Below are 24,653 nucleotides of genomic sequence, written 5' to 3'. Positions count from 1 at the left end.
GGACTGAGCGGCTGCTACTTCAATAGGGTAACGTTTCCTTTGACGAGGCAGGAGCGAGCTGACAGATAGAGGTTTCGACACTGACCGACGCGCATGCCTACTTTGCATATCAGCAACAACGATCTCGCACCCACGTACCACATTACCAACATGCGAGCAGCCACATGCACCGCTACAGTCCTTATCCTCTCCCGTCTGCATCACACCATTACAATCGACAGTCGTCCTCCACCTACGGCTCTTACCCCACAGCCTCGCCCTCCAATTATAGTCAGCCGGCTTCGACTTACTATAGCTCAGAGTACAGTTCTCCCTATTCCACAGACGTCAATCATGGTATCTCTTGGACCAGACCTGCATCATATTCGGCATATAGTGGCTATGACAACGACATGTCTGCTACAGCACATACGACAGACTACGCTTTACCACAGCAACCAGCGAGCTTCCTCCTGCCAAACACAAATCCGATTGGCGTGGCAGCGAACACGAGTTACAATGCTGGGATGACGCCATACAGTCGCCTGAACAGTCAAGTCTGGACCGATTCCAACCTGCTTGCAAATACATACAGTAGCCATACGGGCTCCGAAACTCCACGAGCATCTTTCGACCCGTCTGTGAGCGAGCCTGGTAACTCTGCACAAGCCGGCGTTCCTTACCCACTCAATACCAACACAGCGTCTATGAGCAACAGCTGCGCGAGCGATCGGACCCTGCCTCGACCTGGAAGCCAGAACTATTCGAGTGCTCAGCACTCCTCCGCGCAGGAAAATCTCCCACTTTCTGCTGTATCACATCGCTCCTCGGTCGGATGGTCGACAGACTCTGCCAGTAACGCCAGCCATGTTTCCAGTCAGACTAGTCTCACAGGTGGTACTCCAGGAGCGAACGACTACATCACAGACCGGTCCTACATGCAACGTGGCTACCAGGGTTCCAAAGATTTAGCATACCAGTATCCAAGCTATGACAACAGCCCTCAGCAAGCAGTGCCGCATAATAGTCTTGGAGCCGCTGATGAACTTAGTCTACCTTGTTGCTCGGACGCGACTGGAGCGCGAGGAATGACAGCCACGGCCATCACAGGGGTTACTGAGAACACTTCTTCGACCGTTCGAGGATCCGTGCAGAATCGTTCACAGTATGAACGATCTGAAACAATCTCCACGGAAGCGACACCTTTGCAGCCATCCAGCATCACAAGCAATCTTAATGAACATGGCCGTCGCAGCGATGGCTATGTGAGCGGCGATGCAAGCAATACGAACGATAATTGCAACAACCCCGGAGACGTTTCCGAACCAAGCGCGGCCTCCTCGAACGAGCCCGCCTACGCCACAAATCCCTATAGCGCTGCAGCTGGCGGTCCGGAAAATGTGAGCAGTAGCAGAAACTCCGCGACAAGTGTTTCCGCATCGCCTCTGCCCACTTCTGATAACGTGAGCTGCAGCCAGACATCATCCACCGCCACGATCGAAGCATGCACCACAATGCCAGAGTCGAGTGGCAGACATGCATCGACCTGTCACACACATGGCGGCACCGGAGGTGATGGTTACACGACAGCCGCCCACCTCCATCCCTCATCAGCTTTCACGGGCAACGCATTGGTGATACCATCACCTCACTCTCAAACACGGGGCGCTGCTACATCGGGAATGGGTACCGGTCGACTGACGTCTGTCAATCCTGGTCTCTCCATGTATGCATCTGCACGTGGCTCAGCTGGCTCATCGACATCGATGATGTCCAATCTCAACTACGGCATTGGCACTGACATTAGTTCGGAGTACCATGCTGGGTCGTCTCGCTATGGCCATGATGTGTCCAACAGACTTGGACTTGCAGACAATTCGAACCGCGCTGGTGATGGCGTTGAGTACACAGCCGATGCCTACAGCCAGCAAGACGGACGATATGGCTCGACTGCGACGGCTTCTGTATCGAGCCGGTCCAGAACTATGGCCAGCAGTCGGCGATCGACCAACGATCGTTGAAGCCTCGGAGACATGCGAAGGTCGTGCATATCAGCGCTCAAACCGTCGTCTTCAACATGGCTGCGAAACCAGACTTCGTGGCCTCGTCGTTGTTGACCAGCACCTTGAATGAGACAAGGAATACGCTACATCAACGGCGAGACACGATCCATCCCAAGACAATGGATGTGCTCGCACGTTCCGACTACACACAGGGCGCTCGCCATCGCTGGCTTCTTCCAGGAATCTCACTGCTCCCAATCGACGTTTACAAGCATTCTCGGGTTTTGTTTCTATCGCCTTCGCTAAAGTCCACAACGTTCACTCGTCATGCGGCCACCAGGACTTCTTTCATCGCCCACCACCTAATAGAGACGTCGGATTTGTACAAACATGCGGACATGTTCATCGCTCATCTATCTCATTGCGTTCGTCGATCTCAAACTGCCTCGTCAAAGCATTGCGTTGCGGCGTCTCTATCCACTGGTCTGTATTTGCGTTTGGTCATGGTCTGTACTTTCTCGGTCCCTACATCTCGGTCTGTGGTTTGAGTTTGAGCACATTGGCATCGCATGCTGCGAAGTGTTTCTCGAGAGAGAGGGAGATTATGAGGAGATATCCATTCAATTGGGTGCCTGCCAAGCGGAGGAAGAAGTAATGTATTAGATATGGAAGTCGCCACAAGCGAAGTGGTGAGGTTGAGTAAGCGCGACTCTTGGGATCAGCGCCCTCGGGCAACAGCATGTATAACATTTGTGAGGGCAGGCTCGATCGCGAATTCCATCGTTCTTGCTCGCTTGTACTTCCAGTGAAAGCACGCATCCTGTGTGAGTCATGCAAGTACAGTGACAGCGAATGCCTTCCTGCCGAGTCACGAGAGTGATTGTTGCGTGTCTATCCTTGTTTCCCTTTGAACGGATACAAATACTTGTCCCGCCCTCGACTTCTTCTCGTTCTCCCTCATCTCTCCAGGTTAAAGCATCTGGCGCTGGACCTACTTGCCATGCCAGAATAGCACGCTTTGCTACTTGTTGGGGCGAGGCCCAAGCTCTTCGAGACTTCCATGAACGTCGAATGAGTCTGAATCGTGCAGACACAGTGAATGCCTCCTGGCCGAGTCAGTAGAGTGATCATTCACCGTTTGCCTTGGCAGCCACTGTGCTGGAGAGGTATAAGTAGTGGGCTTGCCCTCGGCTTCTTCTTTCATCTTCATCTCTTCCGTAGAGGAAAGGGGAGGAAGAAGGGGGATTGCCATGTCCTGATAGCATCTGCTGCTACCTGGTGGGGCGAAGATCTTCGAAGAGTCCACTTACGGTAGACTTGCATGCTCGCCCGTGTTCTGTGCTTGTATCTGCTTCATCAGCAATAGTCACTGTCATGCTGATGGCATGAGTGTGGGAGGCAAGCTTTGTACCAAACGGTGATCATCAAGCAACAAAATTCGAGATGATTTCGAAATGTTTGATTTGGTACTTGCGCCTGGCTTGGCCACTCTATCGATCAGGGAACAGCCTTATGCACATTTTGATGCTTCTAGCAACTGTGTGGACCATCGTGCTTGGATCTCCATCGTGCCTTGCTGCCATGCATTCTCTCCTCGGTCGGCGCTATCCGTGGAAGTGCTTATGCTGCTTTCATCGGCGATTGTCTTCATGCTGGGTTGAACGGCTGCAGACCAGTCTACCAGGACTCTCATCGCCACAGCCCACGCTACCTCGCCACAACCAGCACCTTCCCATGCCACCACCAAATGATCAGCACATCTATTTGCCCTCCTTCTTCTTCTTTCCACCCTTCGTCTTCGCCGTGCCTCTAAACTCCTTGCTCCTATTCTTCCGCTGCTTGCGCTGCTGCCGACTGGCCTTCTCGATCTTGCTCGCGTGGCCGACACGGACGAGTCTATAGTGGGGCTCGAACTTCTTCATCGCTTCGACGGAATCGTAGATGAGGGCGAAGCCGGTGGACTTGCCGCCACCATATTGGGTGCGCATGCCGAAGACGTTGATTTGGTCCTTGTTGGACTTGTAGACTTCGGCGAGCTTGCCGCGGAGGTCGTCTTTCGAGACGTTGGCTTGGGAGGGGTGGAGGACATCGCTGTTGAACGAATCATTAGTGGAGTGTGCGAGATTGCATTGTGTGCTAAAGCAGTCGCCGCCAGCCCGAGATATATAGATTTCCATATCTTTCTTCATGTCGTCGACAACGGAGGAGACTTACACAACCATCTGCTTGCGCGAGAGCAAGCGGTTGGTGATGAACTTGCGAGTTCGAATGGTGACTTGGCCGTCAGCCATGATTGCAGTCGGTGTTTGTCTTTGTGGAACTGCAGAGGAGTGGTGTGGTCGCAATGATGTTAGTTGGTGGTGTAGATTGCCTGCGGTAAGTCTCAGAATCTTGGCGTGCGGTAAATCTGAAGTCTTGGCTGATTCTCAGCTAGCCGTATTTGGATCTTCGAGTCACGCTGTGACTCAGCCCAGTCATCCGGTCTGTTGAGGGACCACTTCAATTTTCTCCTCTCAATCTTTGTTACCTGGAAAACGTTCTCAACACTGCCGTGCTTCTCAACAACAACGGTTATGTCAATGTACGGTCGACTGTTGTCAGTGGCTACATGATGGATCGCTCACTTGTGGAATTTTACCGCAAGTTCAAGCAACAGATAGACCCACCAAATGTTCCATCTGGTGCTGTTCTCAAAAACCCAGATGTCCAATTGGCTCTTGAGCGGCACTTTTTCAATGTCGCAGCAGAAGACCTTTCTGCATATCAGGCGAAGATTCTGCGCACTGTTGTCGAGCGGATACAGACTGCCATCACAGACCCTGAAGAAGAGGTAAGATCGATCCATGCCACTTCAATTTTGGTCCAGGTAAGTGGAAGAGTTTGGCATCCGCGACTGAGACCATATGTTACTACTCGCAGGAAGTCTCAGATCACCTGATGACCTTACTTGCCACACTGCCGCCATCTCGCACACAACTCGATCTCAGCAAGACTTTGGTGTCATACTTCCCTCCTGTCAGCTATGATGAGGACGTGCAACCGATCAACATTCTGGAGGCGAAGAAGATCATTGGCTCTGGTCCCAACACCGGCTTGCGAACATGGGAAGCCTCGCTACGTCTTGCTCACTATCTTTACCAGAAGCCTCATCTCACTCGATCACGTTCTGTGCTCGAAGTCGGTGCTGGTACAGGCTTTCTCTCGATTTTCTGCGCAGCGTACCTCTGTCCTGCGCGCATTGTTGTTACAGATGGGCACGATGATGTGATCACGAGTCTACGACACAACGTTGCGTTGAACAAGTCGAGCTATGACGCCGCGAATACGAGAGCACCTCTGGTCAAGAAGCTGTTCTGGGCCGATGAAGATGATATGAACGCCATTCTCAACAGCCAGGACGATGTTGAGGGAGAACTGTCGCCAAGCTCAAAGATCGACCTCATCATTGGCGCAGACGTCACCTACCACCCGGACGCGTGCCTCGCCCTCGCTTCCACTCTTTCAGTCCTAGCCCAGCGAAACCCGGATGCCACTATCCTCATCTCGGCTACACAGCGCAACCTTGAAACTATGGAGGTCTTTTTGGACGCGTGTCGTAAGACTCTGTCAGTCGAAGAAGTCACCGACACAGAGTTCAAGCCACTGCCGTTTGACAGGCAGACCGGATGTTTCCATAACGTAGTCAGCCCGATACGAATCTGGAGGCTACGTGCGACGACGCCACCGGTTCAAGTGGAATGAATTCTGGCCCGAGAACGAACGAATTCGCTAGGACATCACAATTTGGCCTTCGCCTCGTCTTCGTCGACCTTCCTAACCGGCTTCCCCCATCAACAGCAATATCCTCACCATTGACATAGGCGCCCGCCTTGCTCGCTAGGTAGATCGCCACACCCGCCATATCCTCCCTGATGCCCAGCCGCCCTAACGGATTATCCGCACCCGCGGCGTCAATGCCTCCATACTTCTCAATCGCAGGATTGGCTAACCTGGTGGGGAACCACCCGGGCGCGATTGTGTTCGTGGTAATGTGCTGCGGCGCCAGCTCGAGAGCCAGGTTACGGCTCAGGTGGTGCATGCTGGCTTTGGAGATAGCGTATGCGATGGCGCCGTTCTCGCCGATATGCGGAACTGTCGTGCCGCCGACGGAGGAGACGTTGATAATACGGGCTGGATCGGTGGATGTGCCAGCGCGAGCCAGGAAGCGGACCATCCTGGACAAAGGATTGTCAGCCTTCTGGGTGGTCTCGCGAGAGTGTCAGAGCCGCCAGGAGAGGACATACCTTCTAGTCAAGTTGAATGGCCCCCTGACGTTGACGTCGAATGTCTTCGCCGTCCTCCCTGCAGAACGCGTCAGCAAACCCATGCACAATCAACACACAAGCTCCAGCAATTGCGGGTGGAGCCCTCCTCAAGACTTACAATCATCATAAGTCTCAAACAGCCCGGCCCAACTCGCCCCAGCATTATTCACCAACACATGCAACTTTCCGTCCTTCAACTCCCCTGCTTCCAGAGCCTGCACCATCGCATCAACTCCCTCCATCGTGCTCACATTCCCCACCACGTAGACTGCCTTACCCTTGATACCCGAGATCGAATTCAAATCCTTCACTGCTGACTTGAGGCCATCCTCTTTGCGCGAAGCGATGATTACTTTGGAGGCGCCGGCTTGGAGGAAGCCGGCGGCGATGTCGTAGCCTATGCCTGTGCTGCCTGTCGGACTTCGTCAGGTAAGTGTTTGGGAAGGAGGCTAGTTGGGCGCACCGCCGGTGATGAGTGCTGTCTTGCCATCAAGGCTGAAGAGGGACGGAAAGTTTGGGACGCCTGCCATGATCTGAGACTTGGTCTACAAGGCGACAGCTTCGCTATGATCACGACGTGTGCTGACAAGCACACGTATTCTCGCCCATGATGGTTAGGTATATAGTCCGAGCCTTGGCTTTAGGCAACCTCGGTAAGCCTTCAATGCTCGGCATTCTACAGCCGAGCGGAAGGAGCCTGTCACCAGTGGTGTTGTGTCTTACGATGCCCTGTTCAGCCAGGTCAGAGCATTATTGTTGCAGTCGCGGACTGTCTGAATCCGATATGCAGCTCCTGAATTCAGGCGAGCCAGCAGTTGTCGTTCTGAGAGTTTCACAATGAAGTATGGGTCAAAAACAATCTCGTCATCCGGTCTCGTTCGTGCCTAAAGCTTGTTGGCAGCCCTCAACTTCCACCCTAGCTTATGCGTCCAGACTTCAAGCTACGCTCGCTGTGCACACTGCCAACCGGCATCACTGGACGACTGTCGGGCCCTTGTCAAGGTGATCACACTACTTGCTGGTGGACCCAATCAAGTGATTTCAGTCCATCCTACAGCCGCTTCCATCGACGTGACCTCAGGATGTCAAGCTGAAGAGCACCTGAAGCTGGATCTCGGGCTCCTCAGCCACGTTGAACAAAGCATAGCCTGCTTGTTCTGTCACTGTGAAGCTGTCCTAGTTGCACGTGAAGATCATGATCCTTTGTAAGTGACAGCAGGTGAAGAATAGTCTGCCATGGCAGGCAGCCCGTGAGGCAAACCGCAGTCGCCCAGGCAAGTTGCGTTGCGTGTGTTCTGTATAATTTGACCATGATGTTCTGCTAACCTCTTGTCCTCTGCAACCATTCTATCTCCAACAATGTCTTCTATCAACCACAACCACAACTTTCCAGTTACGGCAGCTAGTGAAACAATGGTCCGCGGAGATCAGAACAGCTATGGGCATGACTACGTGCAATCGATGGCCAGATGGCGCAGATTGGCTAGTCCTACTGCCACATCACACCTACCTCGGAGTCCTATCTCGCCGCCTTCTCCTCCATTGGTGGCAGCTGAATCACCTCAGAGTCCTATCTGGCCTCCATCACCTCCGCTGATGACAGCTGGACCGCCTCAAAGTCCCATCTGGCCTCCGTCTTCTCCACCGATGACAGCTGAACCATCTCAGAGTCCCTTTTGGAGTCTATCTCGACCACCAATGACAGCCGCGAATGCACGCCGTCAGCGTATCATCAGAGAAGACCTAGCAGATGACTCTGACAGTGATGCCGAGAGTTTTATCCTCCCGCCAGCTATCAGAGAAAGCCTCGTCGAAGATTCTGACGTTGCTGTCGAGATAGCTCAGACCAGGGAAAGTCTCGTTGAAGACTCCGACAGTGATGCCGAGAGTTTCATGCTCCCGCCCCAGGATCATCTGCCGACGACTGCCCCTGATGTCGAGGCGTGGCTTCTCCAAGACATCGCAGAGCAAGAGTTGCCCAGCACAGGTATGACCCAAACGCCGCGCAGACATGGGACAAATCCGACCGACCCGAACCCCGGAACTCCAGTCATCGACGACAGATTCATCACTCACCAATGGACTACCTCCTCACAGCACGCCAATCCAAGCGAGCTGATCACTATCCACAACGGTCCTTTTCCCGAAACACACATTCCACTTCTCCGTCCCGAGGCCATAGAGCAGGACAAGTGTTGTGGTATCTGTATTGAGGACTACAAAACCGGCGACGTTATGGCCATCATACCGTGCAATGGCATGCACCGTTTCCACCTTCAGTGCATCCAGCCATGGCTCACTCAGAGAGCGCAGATGACGTGTCCGTTCTGCAGAACCGAACTGAAATTCGGGAAGGTTTTGCAGGCTGCGACCTAAAGGCTTGCTGGCAATGAGTCTGCTTCAACTGGCTATGGGCGCCAGTCCCGCGTCGCGCGTCTTGTTCTACTCCATTTGTGACATACGCGGATCACTGACAGGTAGAAAGGCAACACGTTGGGAGAGGCAGTTAGGTCCAGCTGTAACGCGTTGTGCGCCTCGTCAACCGGTCTCGTGAAAAATTGATCAAGACCGGATGACTAGTGATGTCTTGCAGTACCTATCGCACCTTCTTGTGCAAACAGCAGCCACATGCGTAACTGCCTTGTCTATTATCAGCATTGCAGGTCTAACAAAGGAAGCTGCGAAGGATTGAACCACTGTCCGGGAAAGTGGCAAGTACAGCGCAAGGGAAGGAGCGACGGTCCATAACCGCAAGGCGTTATCTGACGCCGGATAATGCACCTGATAGGCTTTTCGCGAGACCGGGTGACCAGGTCACAGAGCCTCTGACAAGACCGGATGACAGAATATCATCTCGCTCTTGGACACAAGATCATCCGTGTTTGCTGCGTCCGTGCCCTTTCGCTCGGCAGTAATCCATGCTGTAGTATGATGTGAGCATCGACAATGCATGAAATACCTGTAAGAGAAGAAATGCGGTGAGTTTCCGAAACTTTGGCCAACTAGGCGATGGGAAAGGCATGTTGCAAGTATATTCCGCATCACTCAATCACTATTTGGGTTAGCCGATCGTGGCATCGAGCACGCCCACCGAAGAGTGAAGTTGTGGCGGTCGAAATGTCACAGGGAGGACTCTGCGGGAGAGAATGTCAGATCGAAGCACTTCATTTCATCATCAAACCACGTTTGTAACCAAGCTCAAGCTATGTACACATCTGCAACTGAGCAACCCACCAAAGGCCTCCCCAGTCGTTTCCTCCCTCAAATCTCAACTTCATCACAATTCACCGCTTCGTACCGGCCGGGAGGCCTCCGAAGTCAGAAATCGAAGCATTCCCGTCGTCCTCCGTATCCCAACTGCCAACGTTATCATATCGCGGAGTGGATTGCCAGTGCGGCTGCTGTGCTTGAGTGACCACAGGGCAATTGCAACTCGCCCATGGTGCCAGCTCGGAGGTACAACCTGGGAGGTGCTTGCGGCGAGTGGCTGCCGTATTTGTAGAGCTTCTACGCAGTCTGCCTGGGCGGCCCTGAGGTGCTGGCTGTGTTTGCATGCTTTCACTGGGACTTGCCTTCTGGAGCCATTCGTGGTCGACGTTTGCAGCGGTGGTTTGTGTGGGTGTAACAGCCGGTGTCTTAGCGTTTGCAGGAGCGGTATTGCTCGTTGTCAGCCCTGCGTTGATTGGGGTAGCAACTTTGGGACCTGCAGAGGCCGCCTGGGGTCGAAACATACCATGTGGCACGCCGGCACCAGGGACAGCAGCGCCGTGCGCCTCTCGAACGTACTCAGCAGGGAACGAACCAGCTTGGGTCCGGCAAATGCCTTGCATACGCTGACCAGTATGGTTCCACGGCTGGTGTTGGGTGGTTGAGCGGCCTTCCTCACACGGCACTACACACTCGATGAGCTCGCCGGCTCTGAAGCTGAGCGTGCAATTGAGGAAATCAGAGTCGCGAACAGCGACCATTGAGCGCCCAGCGAGACCATACGGACCGGGTCCCGTGGGGTGCACGACGCCATTGCCAATTTGAACGTAGCGGTTGTAGCCATAGCCTGGCACATAATTTGGCATGCCGACAGGCGGCACGCCTGGATGAAGAAGTGGTGCCGGTGGCATATTCGAGGTGGCCAAAGGCTTCTTTGTAGTATTGCTTGAGCCCGAATCGCCTTTGCGCGCCAACTCGCCAGAGCCCACCCTGTTGGGGTTGGCGGCGGTTGGACGATGACTGGCTCTGTTGAGCTGCTGCTCGACATTACGAAGTCGAGCTTCAAGATCCGCAGCGTGCTTCGCAAGTCCATCTGCCGGTATGAGTGCTCCAGATTCTGGCCGAGATCGAGGCCTGCTTGAGCGTGAGTCTTGCCACTGATTCGAAGCAGGCGTCCAATTCGGTGCAGGCGGCTCAACTCCCTCATCCCACCCACTAATCAGAGATTCTTCCTCGCCAGCCACATCCGCCCAATTTGAGTTGTGTCCAATATGAGCGCTGCTCCAGTTTCGAGGTCGGATGGGTTGCCAGTCTTCAGCGTCGTCGTTGCTCAGTGGAGGACCAGGGATAGCAGATCCGGATGGCACTGGTCGATGCAGGTAGTCCCAGCCAGCACTATCGTCACGTTGGACCCAAGGCACCGGACCGTCCCAACCACTGCTATCTCCCATATCACTCGGTGGAGCAGTCTCAACGTAGCCAGATCGTCTAGGAATGTTCTGTGTGTCAAACGGACGGACGATGCTGGCGGTCTCGAACGTGCAGGTGCAGTCATGCAAGCCACACGAACAGGGCTCTGCCGTGTTCTGCGTCTGGTGTGGTGTACCGTGGGATAGAGATGGGAAAGGTTCTGTGCTCTGTGGAAGCATCTCGACTGGTTCGCGCGCCTGACGCATCACGCCGACCATCGTCTCCGCAAAATCCGTGGCCAATTCCGACGACTCCTGCAAAAGTGCTCCAACACGATCTGTGTGGTCGAATGACGTCGTCTCGAGAATGATAGGCAGGTTCTTCCTGAAGAAGTTCCGGAATGCCACGCCAGCACATCCACGCTTGTAGACCAGAGCGCACGTCTCAAGAAATTCGAATGGTGAATCAACGCGTGGCATATTGTTGACGCAATCATGGACGATAGCTCTATGACCAAGTCTGGCCGCCAGGATGTAGATGTAAACGAGCTCGCGCAATGTCTTGTTTCTGACGGCTGCAGGGATGGTGTGTAGGATAGCCTTGCCATTCAGCCATTGAGCGATCGCGTTGAATGTGGTTGGTAGGACGTCTTCGAGGACGACGTCGCCTCGGCGGATCTCTGCGAGTTTAGCCTTGGTAGTGATGGGTCCTAGCACCAGCTGGAGCTGCGCTCGAGACATGTAGAGCGTTTTGCGTCCATCAGTGGCAGCATCGAGCGGATTTGCCTGTACTGGACTATATAGCGTTAGCTTAGATAGGCAGACGGACAGACTGATGGCGATACTTACTCGAAGACGAGGGTGACCTTGATCATGGCAACCTGATCCGAGGCGGGCTCCGCAGAGATTAGAGAGGTATCGTGTTTGTTGATCTTGCCGCTGGCTTTGACTCTATTCCAGGTCTCGAGGGCGTGGCGGATGTTGTCGTCGGTTGTCAGACTTGTGTATGGCGGTGGAGGGTTGTCGGCGTCTGGAGACGCGAGAGATGCGGAGGCGTCAGCGAGATCGTTGACGAGATTTCGATAGCGTGAAGCGGAGTCCATGTTAGACGACAGGCATTGAGGTGGTCGACTACTGGGCAACAACAGTCGCTCGGACGACAGATTAGGATTGCGAACTGCGAGTCGATCTTGTGACGGCAGCTGCGTTGCGGCAGGCACCAGTGGTACTATGGCGACAACCTCAGATGCTCGGGCGGACTCTCGGTTCAGCGATGGACTTAAGATCATAGCGTTCGGATTCATTGAAGGGCAGGAGTGTCGAGGTTGTGCCATCTTGGAGAACGAAGAGCACGAGGGTTGATTCGACAGATCAAGTTACTGAAGTAGCGTGATTGATGGCAAGTGAAGTGCGATGGTGATGCCGATCTTCACAGAGCCCTCCTGACGGATCTGCAGCAGCAATTTTCCCATCGCCTGGACTTACTTCCACACTTCAATGGAGCTTCCGGTATTCGAGTACGCGAAGCAACCAGACCTTTGACCATTTGAAGAATACACGTCGCTCGTATTGTGACAATCACCGGGATGACGATGATGGGTATATGTCCTTGGACCAGCTGTGTTACCTCCTCGCCCTCTTTTTCCTCACCACAGGCGTCGTGGTAGCAGTTTTCTTGCCCATAAGCTGTGCTCGTTCCCGCAGATACTGGTCGACCGTCCTCTGGACACTTCCCTGATCGTGCTCGGGCTTCCGTAGATATGTCAATTTGTTCCTCCTCGCTCTCTTTGCCGCTCTCTTCACAATCTCCATACTCTGCACCTCCGGACTATGTATCTTGATGCTCATCTCCATTCCGACTCCTGTAAGCTGGCTCCTCAGCATGACTGACTTGTGCGGACCAGACCCTTTGATCCACATGATGACGCCCGAAAATGGTTCGCCTGTTTTGAACGTGACGTGTAATATGTCGCCAGGCTGTGACCGGTCTCGATTTGTCCTGTCGAACATCCTCTGTCGGGCGCCGGTAGGGTCTAGCCGTGCCAGCTGTTGTGCGTCTATGAGCTTGATCGGCTCTTTACATTGCTCAACCTCCGAAGGTGGTGGAGGATGGACTGTAATTTCTCGTTTGACTGGCTTGATTAGTGACAGCCAGCAATCATCCTAGATGCCACGTACCAAAATCTGGTCGCAGCCGCGGCGGCAGCTGTGCCCAGTACTGTGAGGGAAGATCCTCCGGGACTCGTAGTCGTTCGGGGATCTGTCGTTGGATTGTGACTACTGTCCTTCGTAGATGCTTCGGCCCAGACCCTACTTTTGCGGCATCGGACCGCAGACAGCAGGCCGCCAGTCGCCGAGATAGTGACTGCGACATGACCGACGCGACTGTATCTAGTATCTGTAAAGACTCGAGGTGGACGTATTGGACTGATCTAGATGCGTCGAAGAGGTGAAGTTCATCTGTGTCCGAATTGGGCAAGTCAACCGAAAAGATTTACATGCGACTGCTTCCTCCTCCACCACAACTTCCTCGACCGACATTCTCAGCAGCGTGAAGATTCGGTCGCTGTGCAGTGACGATGCGGCCCCGATTGAAGCCCCTCGCAGATCTCTGCACAAGATGCAGCCGAGCTTCACAACGACCGTTTAGCACAACCCTCCGCAAAGATCGAGGTATGGTCTTCTGTATGGCACCGGGCGTATACTGACGGTATACAGGCTATGTACCAGAATTCGTGCCCACATCAGAGCCCGCCCTCGATACCATCTTCAACGACTACCGAGAAAAGGTCTTCATCCCAACCAGCCTGTCACAAACCCACCAGCGGCTGATTTATCGACCTACGAGACAAGGCGTCCTCACCAACGATCCCGGCGTCTCAGTCAGTATCACCGACGAAGAGGAGGTCCAACTTAAACCCATGAAGATGTCAGAAAGACCAAACAAGGTCGAAACCTTTAGACAAATACTCAACATCTACAAGAACGGAGCCTCGGACGAAGCATGGCAGAATGTGTACCCATTCCTACACGGCCTGAAAGACTCTCCATACCACACGACCATGGCTTTTGTCGACGCCCTGGCGCGATATGCAAACATACACAGCAAGCACCAGGTCTTCATGGAGTGTATCGAGTACCCTCAAGACACTGGCGTCCGGCTCTGCCATCCGTACGTCACAGAGAAGATGTTCCTGGGATGCCATGACCGTGCTGTAGCCGCTGGCTTCAAAGGCAATGCATTGAAAGAGTCGCGGACTCTGGCAAGGCGGCTTGTGGCGTTGATGGAAAAGGAGCACCATTGCCGAGGACGAATTCCGGACAAACACTATGACATGCGCTACAGTCTAATGGTGCACGGTGTCTTGCTCGAGCTGCACGCTGTGGCTGGCGACAATATTCCCGAGCTACAGAATGCCGTTTCTCGAGTACTTGCTCTATCACAAGACCAGCAGACCGGTGCTGTCGATCTGTCCTTTCCGGAATTTGGGCAGGCTTACCCGCGTGCGGAATCTGGCCGGTGGACTGACATTGGTGCCGCCGCTATCATGACTCGCTCACTCATTCCACTCTGGAGTGGTATGAAGTTCGCCAGCAAGATCCCGGAGGGAGTAAGAAAAGAAGAAAAGACTGCATTTGCGCAGCGTCTCAAGGACGTTAGCCAGACGTTACAGGAGCGGTTACAGAAGTTCCGGGAAGTGGCTGCAAGGGAGCCTGAGAAGCCGAGAGAACTCGAGCGGTTCGTGGCGGCCATTGAGAAGATCCATGGGCCGGTTGGGAGCAGCTAAGTCGCTGCTGCAATGGCCGTGTAGTGATATATATGTGCATGTATACTTTTGACACCTCCGCCATCGACAAGGCGGAGCAGCCATACCCTCAAAGTGGTGTTTGATGGTCGACAACTCACAACAACAACAAGGTATGATCAGTATCAATCTTAGCCTTGACATCAAGCTGCACCTCGCCCTTCTCGCCCGCGACCGCCGGACCATTGACGACAATCTGCGTCATCTGGTTAGCTCTGCTAGCAATGACACGAAACGAGTGACTTACGAATCCCTCACCGCCCCTCCCCCTCCCCACGACCCCATCATCATCCCCCACCAACTTAATCTCCACACTCCCCGCCGGCGCGCCCACGCAAACCACCTTCTCCCCTTTATCCCGATAGTCATGCAGATTCCCCTGCGCCACCGCGCCCGCCACTTGTCCGGAGGTAAGCGCGTAGCTGATCTTTACGCCCAGCTCTGTCCTCAAGCTATCCAGATCGCTGCTAGTGAGGGAGTTGGCTTTATCCGCTGACGTGTCGTGCCCGACGAAAACAGCGCGGAGTTTCGAGAGGGCAGCGAGCTCCATGACCAGGAACACGGCGTCTTTTCCGCCGCCAAGGTCCGGAATCGGCTTGCGGCTGGGCATGATACCCTGGCGGAGGCTGCGGCGGTGGAAGAATTTCGTGAACCGGGATGGTCCTAGACCAGTCTTCGTGTAGTTTGTCAGGTACTTCTGGAGGGTGCCGGGTGAGGTGACTAGGATGGTAGGCTGGAAGGAAGCTGTAGTGGCGAAGAGGTCGACGTTGGGGCCAGAGACGGAGTTGAGGGCGATGGAGGCGTTGCTGTATAGCGCGGCGAGGATCCACGTCAGTGTGTAAGGGTTGGAGATCGAGGTGGTGGGAAGGAGCGTGTCGGTGGGCGAAAGGGGTTGAGTGCGGGGGAGGGAGGTTAGGAGGGCGGCGGTGCCAGCGATGAGGTTGTCTGAGGTAAATGTCGTGAGGGTGAATAAGCCGGAGGTAGTTGAGGTGAAGGTGCTGAGAGGCTTCGGTTTGGGAGCGTCCTTTTCGATGGAGGGAATGTCGGAGGTGGCGGAGCTGGAGGAGAGAAGGTCATCCCAGGTGGTGACGGAGACGCCTTTGGGGGTCGGGGTGGACGCCCAGTCCATGTGCTTGCTGTCGGGCTTGGCGATGAGGATGAGTTCCTTGAGAGATGTCCCGCATTTGGGGAGGGCGGTCGTGAGGTCTAGCTCGCCGGCTTCGGCGATGAGGATGTTCGGGTTGGTCTGAGCGAGGAGATTGTCGGTCTGGTTTTGAGGGAGGCCAGTCGGGATGATGGCCACTTCGTAGTCGTAGAATGCGGCGGCTGGGATGCGTTAGACATTTTCAGATGACAACGACGAGATCACGAACCGAAAATGCTGGCAAGTAGCTCAACACTGTTGCTCAAGCACACAGCAACCTTGCCATCCGCACCAGCCTTGTCCTTGGCAAAGCTTCCAAGCGTCTTGACCATTCTCATTAGCTCCTTCATCTCCGTCGGGGTGGACTTGTCCTTGCCGGACAGTGTCCACACTTTGCCGACCTTACTCGCATCGTGAGCAGTGGACTCAGCATTGAGCGGCCCGGACACCGCTCGCGCCAAGACATCACGAAGATCGCCGCGTCTGCCAGAAGTCCATTTCGGTGCGCCGATGTCCTTGACTCCGAGTGCGTTGCGCAAAGGGTAGCCGTGTGGCACGTCGAGTGCTCGGTAGACTGGAGATTCCTTCGGATTACGAATTGGTGCGGCTGAGGATTGGCGAGCGAGGAGAAATGGGTGGATGTCCGGGTCTTGGCCGACAATGAGCGGGTAGACGAGGATGCCAGTAATTATGGCGAGCAAGAGATATGTTAGAGGGTTGTGTGAAGCGAAGAAACTAGCAATGGACGCATCGATTGATTCTGCCAGTGAGGGCGCTGACGTGGGGTCGGCCATGTTTCGCTGTGCAGCGACGAGTTCGTCTTGCGCTGGTGGGAAGCTACGCACAAGGGAATACGCAAAGATTGAGGGACAGCACCGTCACTTACGGGCGCGTCGGACCTAGCTCAAGGATTATGCGGCTCGATTGCTCTTAGGAAGGAGCATGAGGTTGAGAACGCAAGGCGTTCAGTCCTGTCAGACATTCCAGGTGCACGCTGATTGGTTGGCGAAGCAAGGACGCCTAGAAAAAGCAAAGAGCCGAGTTTTCAATTTCGATGTCATCGACAGCTTTCCTCTCGAAAAACTTGTCGCGTCGAAAGTGACCTCAGCTCAATGTTCGTCAGCATCAGTACGCTAAGTACGATGCGAGACTGCAGTAGAGAAGGCTGGTCTTCTGATGCGCGTTGCGATATGCATTGCTTCCTGTGATGCGAGTTCGGCGTTTTGCAGATGAAGACCATGAATTCTCGACTGGATAGGGAACAACAGCATACGACAACGACAATTGGGCAGACATTGCCCACAGCTGCGAGACGGTAGCTATGGGCAGAGCACATCACTAGATGAGCGTGCTACAGAGAGCAAGGTCAGACGCGGTTTGTAGGCTACTGGTTTCAACGTACAGCCACATAAGCTACTAGTCCAGCTCTGACAGGTCACGGGCCAACTCAGCTGGATCTGCCGTTACTTGTCAAGTTGCTCGAGTTCGTGCTTGCTTACCTCGGCTTCGCTCGCATTCTGAGTTGTGCCTGCTGACATTCAAGTCTAGCTAGTTCAGGTTCGCGCTTGCTTGTCCCGACCTCACTCTTACCCCGGACTGTGCCTGCCAACAAGGCCCCGAGCTCGTACTCGCTTTGAATGACAAAGCTCTATGATATTCGCCGTGAAGAGTCATCATCGATACAGCTCAATCTTATTTCGTCCATGCGCCCTCATTCATGCTTCTTCGTTTCAGAATGAGTCGTGTAGATCACTAACTTTACACCAAATGCACCCGTGAAGGGTTCTGTCACCAACGATCAACGTCCTTGACGTTGGCATGCCTGCCGACGACGGTCTATACCGTCCAGAGGTACGGAGAAGGCTGTTTTGTCCGTCGCATGCACTAGATCGAGGAATCAAAGCTGTGGCCGGTCCCAGTGACGAACATGTACCATTTGCTGTGGCAGCTTGCTGTGCGATCGTGCAGGATGGCTCGCGGCATAGGAGCCTCTTGTCCATGACCCTCGGCAAGTCTTCGCGAACTCACGTGCAGCAGAACAGGATAACACAGTCTGGTCTTACGATCGGCTCGCGTGTGTGAGAGGTCCAGAATATCCCTTCCCATCCGCTACGCGGGGTACATGGGTAGCTATTGGTGCTAGCCAATAATGCGAGCTACTAGTGCCTTGATTAGATTGTCGATATGCATGCCATCGGAACGAGTAGCAGGCAGTGCCAGGCACCATACAGGAGCTCGTCGAAACCAGGTTTGGAAACTCACTAGTGGTTACGATGCACAAAAATCTCCGGCGACATTGTCGAACAGAGACCGGCTGGACGGCTATGCTCTGCTTCATGTTCGGCAGATCTGCACTCTTGCCATTTCCTTCTACCGCACTGGTATGTAAGACCTGCGTGAACATTACCACACAAGAGCCCCAGCGAGCACCTCGTCCGTGAACCACCAGCACATATTTGCTCGGGGATATCTTCGCAAGCAGGAACGCGATTATAATCAGACTGCGAGGCAAACCTATGTCAAATGTCCCGTGAAAAATCAGTTGTGCGATTATGCGCGAGCGTGGGCATTGCAGCGTGGCTAGATTGCTGCATGGTGGCTTCCACTTATGCAAGTAGCCACGCTGTGCCACAGCTGCAAGACCATTGTGATTTAATTGTTCCGAATTGCAGCTGTCAAATTCGTTAGCGTCCGACCTCGCCATTTACTACTGCGGAGATGGACGAGGAGCTGCAAAATGATGGCCGAGGGGTGATGACAAGCATCCTGCTGGCAGGGTTGTTGTGCTGAGGACGGGAGACCTGCTCACACCGGATTATTTCGAAAGAGGCAGGACTTCCGGCTCCCCATGGCCCCAGCACCACCGCGGTGGACGAGAAGAGACGAAACAAAGGGGAGGAGCTGAAATCCATGGCCGCTGCTGTCAAAAGAAGCCTCCACCAGGCTTGGCAAACCTTCTTTCCATCCCCGGGTAAGCGCGAGAATCTCGTCACCACCTTCTCGCAAAATCACGACACACGAACTCTATGACAAGTCTTCGAAACATGATGGAAGCGCCTGAGAGCAGGATGTAAGACTGTCCGCAATCTAGGTCCCGGGCGAGATGCAACTGGTGAGAAACTGACAGTCTACACAATTTGCTTGTGGCCCGCCGAGAGAAGAGCGAGACAGGGGCATTTTTCGGAATTGCACGATCTCATCAATGTCAGGCAGGCCGCCAATGGTTTGCTAAGGCGCGATTCATCAGGACGTCTCTCAACGGCTCTCGGCATCCCTGTGCCTTGGAGGACTATTCGAAACGCTCCAGACTCCCAATTTCTTCACGTCATGTTGCCTACCAGACCCAGGCTGGGTCCCTCAGGAGTTGTTTCGCGCGCCGGACCTTGACCTAGTGCCCGGCGGAAACTTCAATGCATCTTCCAGATAGATTTTGGCCCACGAGCGCCACATTGTCTCATGGACACTTCCTTGCCACGAGGGCAGCCCTATACTTCTTTGGCTACTGCACGAGCAAAGACTTTCGTACGCTATTCCTCTTCGTTATGGGTCCAAGACACTCATCACCGAAGCATGTAAGCCTAACGGCTGGTTGATTTCGTTTATATCAGAACTGCTCGGCAATCGTGTTCGTCGCCCGGATTTTGTGACTTTGGCAGCTCAATATTTCGTGATGAGGTCGGTATTAACGCTTTTCCTATTCGTCGCAATCGCAGCGGCACAAATCGACCAGTTCCTGCGAAAGCTACCCCCTTGTGCAGTGAGTTGGCCCTCCACCTGAGTTGATGAATTTGATACTGAAGGGGGTAGATCACTTGCACAATACAATATGCACCCGCAAGTGGTTGCGCGCTGACAGACCTTGAATGTATCTGTCAAAGCGAACAAGTATGGACGGATATGGAGGCGTGTGTCCTGGCAAACTGCACTACCAGGGAAGGTCTCAGTCAGTACTTGTCGAGATCTATACACCAGGAGCACTCTAATCGAGAACCACAGCAACGCAAAGTGTTGCGGCAGAGGGGTGCAAATGGCCTGTCCGTGACAAGGGCATTGACGTCGCTGTCATAGGACCAGTGCTAGCTGGCGTCAGTCTCGTCTTTGTTATCTTACGCCTCATCGTCAGAAACCCGACGAAGAGTGAGCTGTCCGGCTGGGATGACGTTATCATTACTGTAGCGTGGTTGGCTGTCCTGCCACTTTCAGTGCTCGATGTCTTCCTTTACAAGCACGGATTAGGGAAAGACATCTGGCGGGTGCCATTCGACGACATTACGCAGTTGCTCAAGTACTTTTGGGCTGGCGAAATGCCATATGTAAGTACTGTCTCCTACTACAATCAAAGATGCGAAGATTATGCGCAGTCTCCGTCCGAAGATGCGCAGATCTGGATGGGAAGCAGATGAACCACAACTCTGGTTTTCCCATCCTCTTCACAGACACTCGAGACAACCACTGCTCTTCTATCTTCCACGTTGCTGCGGCTGACCATGATTACAGCTCACCTGCACAGTCTTAGTCAAGATTGCGATACTTCTGTTCTATCTCAAAGTCTTCCCGAACCAAACGTTCAAGACGATCTGCAAAGTCATGGTCGGGTTATGCATCGCCTTTTGGATCAGCTTCTTCTTCGCGCTGACGTTCCAGTGCACCCCTGTCTCATATGCCTGGCTCAGGTGGGACGGTGAGCACGAAGGCTCGTGCATCAATGTCTATGTCGGAGGTTTCGCGCACGCGGCGCTCAACATGGTGTTCGACATCGCCATCTTAATCATGCCGCTTCCGTTGATTTACCGGTTGCAGCGGCATTATTCTTGGCGGCAGAAGTCTCACATCTTCGTAATGTTCAGCTTCGGTCTTATTGTCACGATTGTCTGCATACTCCGGCTCAACACGCTCATCACGTTTGGCAACTCGCTCAATCCAACATACGACTACACAGCAGCTGCGATATGGTCCGTAGTTGAGGCCCACGTCGCGATCATCTGTGCGTGCTTGCCAGCTGCCAAAAAGTTCCTCGTCAAATTCGTACCTAGCTGGATTGGGGTTACTACGAAGGACTCGAAGCATTCTCGCACTGCGTCCGGAGGGATACCGAAAGACCACTGGAAGCCCAGCGGCAGCAAGCGCGACTCGAACACAAAGTCGTCTGGCATAGTCAGTGTGCGGCCACATACCGATTCTGAAGGGTTCACGGAGCTTGTCAGCATTGAGGAGCAGCGCGATATAGAGGACAACGAGTCACGCGCTGCTATGTCGCCGCGGAGCCTGAGTCCTCTGGCTGTGCTTCCGAGCTATAGCAGGCACAATACGCCTACGCCGTTTGATGATACGCAGAGAAGGCAGTTGGACTCATATGGTATCGCGCGTGGAAGTGATTTCAGATAATGTTAATATATGTAACATCAGTCTGCACGATTGACATAAATGACCGTCCTTGTGTCTACCCTTGTGCTCGCAAGTACGTATCTCAGGGCGGGCTCTGGTAGGCTGCAAGCCTGCAAGTCGACACTCGCTGTCAACCGGCGTCGCGTCTCCAAGTTTCTCCGCTCCGCGGGTCGACGCGACTTCCACCTCGAACTTTTAGAACCGCGACTAATTTATGCGCCTGCCGTATTTACACATTCGCACATGCTCGTGATGACCAGATAGCGCGGCCTGGTCACGATGAATCGTTTCACGGCTGACTACTCGTCCAGTCCGACGAACACGCCGCCTCGGAACAAGGGACTCTTCTTCAACGAGCCGAATATCAGCACAACACCGCTGGTCCCCCCACCGTCCACCGTCTTCGGCAGCTCACGCCTGGGCACCGGAAAGAGCCTCTTCTCGAAGCCCGCGTCGTCTCCGAACGACAGCAGGTTTGTTGACCGTACACCTCCTCGCTTTGCCAACACGCGGAGTCTCCAACACCAGAAGGGCATCAGCCCATTCTCAAACCGGACCGCTTCGCGTCAGTATGTTGAAGATGACGGGGACGATGATGACGACGAAGGCCATGAATACGAGGAGGACGCTCCTGTTCCAGTACAGTCGCTCATGAAGTTCAGCACGAACAGCACAAAATCGAATAGACAATCCGTCTTCAGACGATCAACTCGGTCGCATTCAGTACTACCGCATAAGGGCAATCCAGACGTCGTGCCAAATCTCGCACGCGGTCTAGCACAACAGTCAGATCCGGCGCCACTTGAAAAGGACGATACTCTGATACTTGACACTGAATTATTCTTGCAGCAGCTCAATAATGAGCGGCATCAAGCGCAGGATGACAACAACCTGCAATCGCTGCTGGACGCGCAGGCTAGGGATCTGCTGAACTTATGGAGGTCTAACATCACTCAAGCAAGTCATACAACAGCCGATCTTGGCCCTCCGGAGCCATCAACAGCATTCGACAAGGCCTACTACCTCTCGTCATTGCTTCTCACGCTGCATCATCCTGATCACTCGACTCTGCCCGAGACCATTCTCGTATGGCTTCAAAATCACCATGTCTCCTACGACCCCTTGGCTCAGATGGTGGCCGATTTCACTCCGAACGCCACCGCTCACGAGCAGTTTTGGGACGTGGTCCTCAGCCTGACCCTGCGTGGTCGTCTGCAAGGCGTTATGCGGCTCTTGCAGAATGCAGACTTCTCGTATGCTGTCTCTGCAGTGCTCGATGACAACGAACCAGAGCCTGGCTTCCGAGGTGCTCAGCTCCAGACGATCCAAGGTACAGTCTTCAAAGTCAGGCAAGTCATCAATGCTTGCCCAGCCATGAAAGGCAACTGGGACACTGCTTCAGAAGAATGGGCCAGGTATCGAAGTAATGTCGAGTTCGAGCTGGACAGCCTCGGCCAACTTGCGTCTGGTGAACAGGGCGACGAGGACGAGTTCGAGGCAGAAAACTTTGGCGTACAAAAGCCTCGGAGAGACCTCCTTCGACGGTCACAGCGATCGCGTAACCTACCTTGGAGCATCTACCAGGGCATCCGGATCTTATATGGCATTCTAATTGGCAGCTCAACAGAGATCATCACGCAGTCCCAGGACTGGCTGGAGGCGGCGTGTGCTCTGACAGTCTGGTGGGACGGTACCTCGGATGCCCAGATCGCAGACTGGAGTCTTGCAGTCGGTCGTGCCACGCGCTCAGCGCCTCCCAATGCCGGCATTAACCCCTACCTGACTCGACTGCGCGATGCCTTCCTTTGCGTCACAGACCCAGATGCACAAGAAACGTTTGCCATTAATAGCATGTCACCCGTGGAAGTAGGGCTGGCCTCCATCTTGCAGGGAAGCGTTACCAGCGCTCTTGGTGTAATGCGTGGCCTCTCGCAATGCATCACCGCGGCCGTCGCAGAGCTCTCCTCGGCCGCCGGCTGGTTGGATTCCGGCTCACGGCAGACCGGCTTCAATCAATCTGACCTCCTGGTATTGAGCGTCGCAAACCCCTCCGGCACGCTCACGAAAGACGACATCCTAGTCACATACGCCTCCGAGCTGGCCCAGCATAACAATCTTCGCTTTCCCGATGGCAACCACATCGACGGCTGGGAAGTCGCGCTGTCAGTGCTAAGCCGCATGGACGAGCAAGAACAAATGAATGAGACAGTAGATGACCTACTCGCTCAGCTCGATGTCAGCCACGAGGAGCGCATGCAGCGAGCGATCAGTCTCTGCATGGACCTGCGGTTCACGGCACAGGCGCGTAGCATGTCCGAGAAGCTGGGCGACTATCTATCTGACAACACGTACAAGTATGGGATGGCCCTGATGTGCTACGCCAACAGCCACAAAGGCTCACGGATCAGGAAGCTGACGGAGATGCTGGTCTCAAACTGCTTGGTACAGTCTCGCGCGTGGCCATCCGAGAACAACATCGACGAGACTCTGCTTGCCCTGGTCGAGAGTCCCAAGGCTGCATTCGCCAACATGATCGAGACAGACCCCGAAGCGGCGGCACTTCTGCAATTCTACGTCGTTGGATATGCTTGCATCAGAAGAGTGTACACCTACCGCGATAACCCACCTGAGCACAGCAAGTCCAATAGCAATAGCGGACCCATTGCTTCTGCACAGCGCAAGCGTCTCGCCGCCAAAGCACTCGTAGCGGCCGTCAACAGCGCAGCAGATAGCATCTATGGTGGTCTGTACGACTCAGAGCGCCAGACAGCGATTAGTCACGAGATGCTGCTGGTATTGTTGGGCGAGGCTACTGCTTTCCTCTCCCAAGACAGCCCAGTCTTCACCGACGCACAAATCTACGCTCTCCTGGCCGCAATTGAGGACTTTGAGACCGTTGCTCCACACGTCAAAGAGGCGGCAGAAGCAGCGATCGTGGATAGCATAGAGCAATTGCGCTCGGCATCCAACAGCAACGGCGGCGGCGGACGAGAGGACATGCTGAAAAAGAGCATGAGTTCCGGCTTGACGAACAGCACGAATTTCAGCTTCAGCATGGCTGGTAGCGGGACGAGTGCTGGTCTTGGGGCGGGGAGGAGTGAAGGGAGTGCGGTGCTTGTCGGCGGAGGAAGGAACGATATGCAGGATGAAAGTGATCTGAGGAGGCAGTGGGACTGGCGGACTGCATTCGGAGATTTACCTGACGAAGAGCTGCCTAAGGAGGTGCTGAAGCGGCTGAGGCTGGGGCTGGCGAGAGAGTTGAGCATGGGAATGTTGGAGTGATATGAAAGTAGTGGTCGACTCACCCGTATGCTACCATCCCGCGTTGGACATCCACCCACGCACCCCAACGGCTGGAGTACGCCTCTCCTTTCCCTTTACCACATTCCCACCACTCAACCTCCCATCCCTACTTT

General features: G+C 54.2%; 11 protein-coding genes across 11 annotated transcripts; 6 read left to right on the top strand and 5 right to left on the bottom strand.

Moving 5' to 3' along the window:
• Nucleotides 1–392: 392 nt before the first annotated feature.
• AB675_8128 (uncharacterized protein) lies at nucleotides 393–2,000 on the top strand (the record flags this gene model as incomplete). The annotated part of the gene is made up of 1 exon (XM_018148550.1): nucleotides 393–2,000. The coding sequence occupies one exon, from the start codon at nucleotides 393–395 to the stop codon at nucleotides 1,998–2,000; it is 1,608 nt and encodes a 535-aa protein (XP_018001007.1).
• A 1,742-nt stretch (nucleotides 2,001–3,742) lies between these two features.
• On the bottom strand, nucleotides 3,743–4,273 carry AB675_8127 (40S ribosomal protein S24-A; the record flags this gene model as incomplete). Its single annotated transcript, XM_018148549.1, has 2 exons — nucleotides 3,743–4,073; nucleotides 4,197–4,273. 2 exons carry the CDS (start codon nucleotides 4,271–4,273, stop codon nucleotides 3,743–3,745), a joined length of 408 nt encoding a protein of 135 aa, XP_018001110.1.
• Nucleotides 4,274–4,593: 320 nt separating this feature from the next.
• Nucleotides 4,594–5,723, top strand: AB675_8126 (Protein-lysine N-methyltransferase efm3; the record flags this gene model as incomplete). Its single annotated transcript, XM_018148548.1, has 2 exons — nucleotides 4,594–4,812; nucleotides 4,902–5,723. 2 exons carry the CDS (start codon nucleotides 4,594–4,596, stop codon nucleotides 5,721–5,723), a joined length of 1,041 nt encoding a protein of 346 aa, XP_018001057.1.
• A 35-nt stretch (nucleotides 5,724–5,758) lies between these two features.
• Nucleotides 5,759–6,816, bottom strand: AB675_8125 (Rhamnolipids biosynthesis 3-oxoacyl-[acyl-carrier-protein]; the record flags this gene model as incomplete). Its single annotated transcript, XM_018148547.1, has 5 exons — nucleotides 5,759–5,781; nucleotides 5,832–6,196; nucleotides 6,266–6,323; nucleotides 6,405–6,698; nucleotides 6,750–6,816. The coding sequence occupies 5 exons, from the start codon at nucleotides 6,814–6,816 to the stop codon at nucleotides 5,759–5,761; spliced, it is 807 nt and encodes a 268-aa protein (XP_018001207.1).
• An 829-nt stretch (nucleotides 6,817–7,645) lies between these two features.
• On the top strand, nucleotides 7,646–8,662 carry AB675_8124 (uncharacterized protein; the record flags this gene model as incomplete). The annotated part of the gene is made up of 1 exon (XM_018148546.1): nucleotides 7,646–8,662. The coding sequence occupies one exon, from the start codon at nucleotides 7,646–7,648 to the stop codon at nucleotides 8,660–8,662; it is 1,017 nt and encodes a 338-aa protein (XP_018001152.1).
• Nucleotides 8,663–9,570: 908 nt separating this feature from the next.
• Nucleotides 9,571–12,236, bottom strand: AB675_8123 (uncharacterized protein; the record flags this gene model as incomplete). The annotated part of the gene is made up of 2 exons (XM_018148545.1): nucleotides 9,571–11,698; nucleotides 11,752–12,236. The coding sequence occupies 2 exons, from the start codon at nucleotides 12,234–12,236 to the stop codon at nucleotides 9,571–9,573; spliced, it is 2,613 nt and encodes an 870-aa protein (XP_018001300.1).
• A 289-nt stretch (nucleotides 12,237–12,525) lies between these two features.
• On the bottom strand, nucleotides 12,526–13,276 carry AB675_8122 (54S ribosomal protein subunit img1, mitochondrial; the record flags this gene model as incomplete). The annotated part of the gene is made up of 2 exons (XM_018148544.1): nucleotides 12,526–13,034; nucleotides 13,081–13,276. The coding sequence occupies 2 exons, from the start codon at nucleotides 13,274–13,276 to the stop codon at nucleotides 12,526–12,528; spliced, it is 705 nt and encodes a 234-aa protein (XP_018001249.1).
• Nucleotides 13,277–13,481: 205 nt separating this feature from the next.
• On the top strand, nucleotides 13,482–14,690 carry AB675_8121 (uncharacterized protein; the record flags this gene model as incomplete). The annotated part of the gene is made up of 2 exons (XM_018148543.1): nucleotides 13,482–13,575; nucleotides 13,621–14,690. 2 exons carry the CDS (start codon nucleotides 13,482–13,484, stop codon nucleotides 14,688–14,690), a joined length of 1,164 nt encoding a protein of 387 aa, XP_018001012.1.
• Nucleotides 14,691–14,805: 115 nt separating this feature from the next.
• AB675_8120 (uncharacterized protein) lies at nucleotides 14,806–16,646 on the bottom strand (the record flags this gene model as incomplete). Its single annotated transcript, XM_018148542.1, has 3 exons — nucleotides 14,806–14,904; nucleotides 14,956–16,034; nucleotides 16,082–16,646. The coding sequence occupies 3 exons, from the start codon at nucleotides 16,644–16,646 to the stop codon at nucleotides 14,806–14,808; spliced, it is 1,743 nt and encodes a 580-aa protein (XP_018000956.1).
• A 3,103-nt stretch (nucleotides 16,647–19,749) lies between these two features.
• On the top strand, nucleotides 19,750–21,237 carry AB675_8119 (uncharacterized protein; the record flags this gene model as incomplete). Its single annotated transcript, XM_018148540.1, has 3 exons — nucleotides 19,750–19,795; nucleotides 19,849–20,165; nucleotides 20,350–21,237. The coding sequence occupies 3 exons, from the start codon at nucleotides 19,750–19,752 to the stop codon at nucleotides 21,235–21,237; spliced, it is 1,251 nt and encodes a 416-aa protein (XP_018001027.1).
• A 279-nt stretch (nucleotides 21,238–21,516) lies between these two features.
• On the top strand, nucleotides 21,517–24,519 carry AB675_8118 (uncharacterized protein; the record flags this gene model as incomplete). Its single annotated transcript, XM_018148539.1, has 1 exon — nucleotides 21,517–24,519. One exon carries the CDS (start codon nucleotides 21,517–21,519, stop codon nucleotides 24,517–24,519), a length of 3,003 nt encoding a protein of 1,000 aa, XP_018001265.1.
• Nucleotides 24,520–24,653: the final 134 nt, after the last annotated feature.

Source organism: Cyphellophora attinorum, assembly GCF_001299255.1.
Source record: "Cyphellophora attinorum strain CBS 131958 chromosome Unknown Contig10, whole genome shotgun sequence".
Lineage (NCBI taxonomy): Eukaryota > Fungi > Ascomycota > Eurotiomycetes > Chaetothyriales > Cyphellophoraceae > Cyphellophora > Cyphellophora attinorum.
This window is presented reverse-complemented; position numbering and strand designations above follow the sequence as displayed.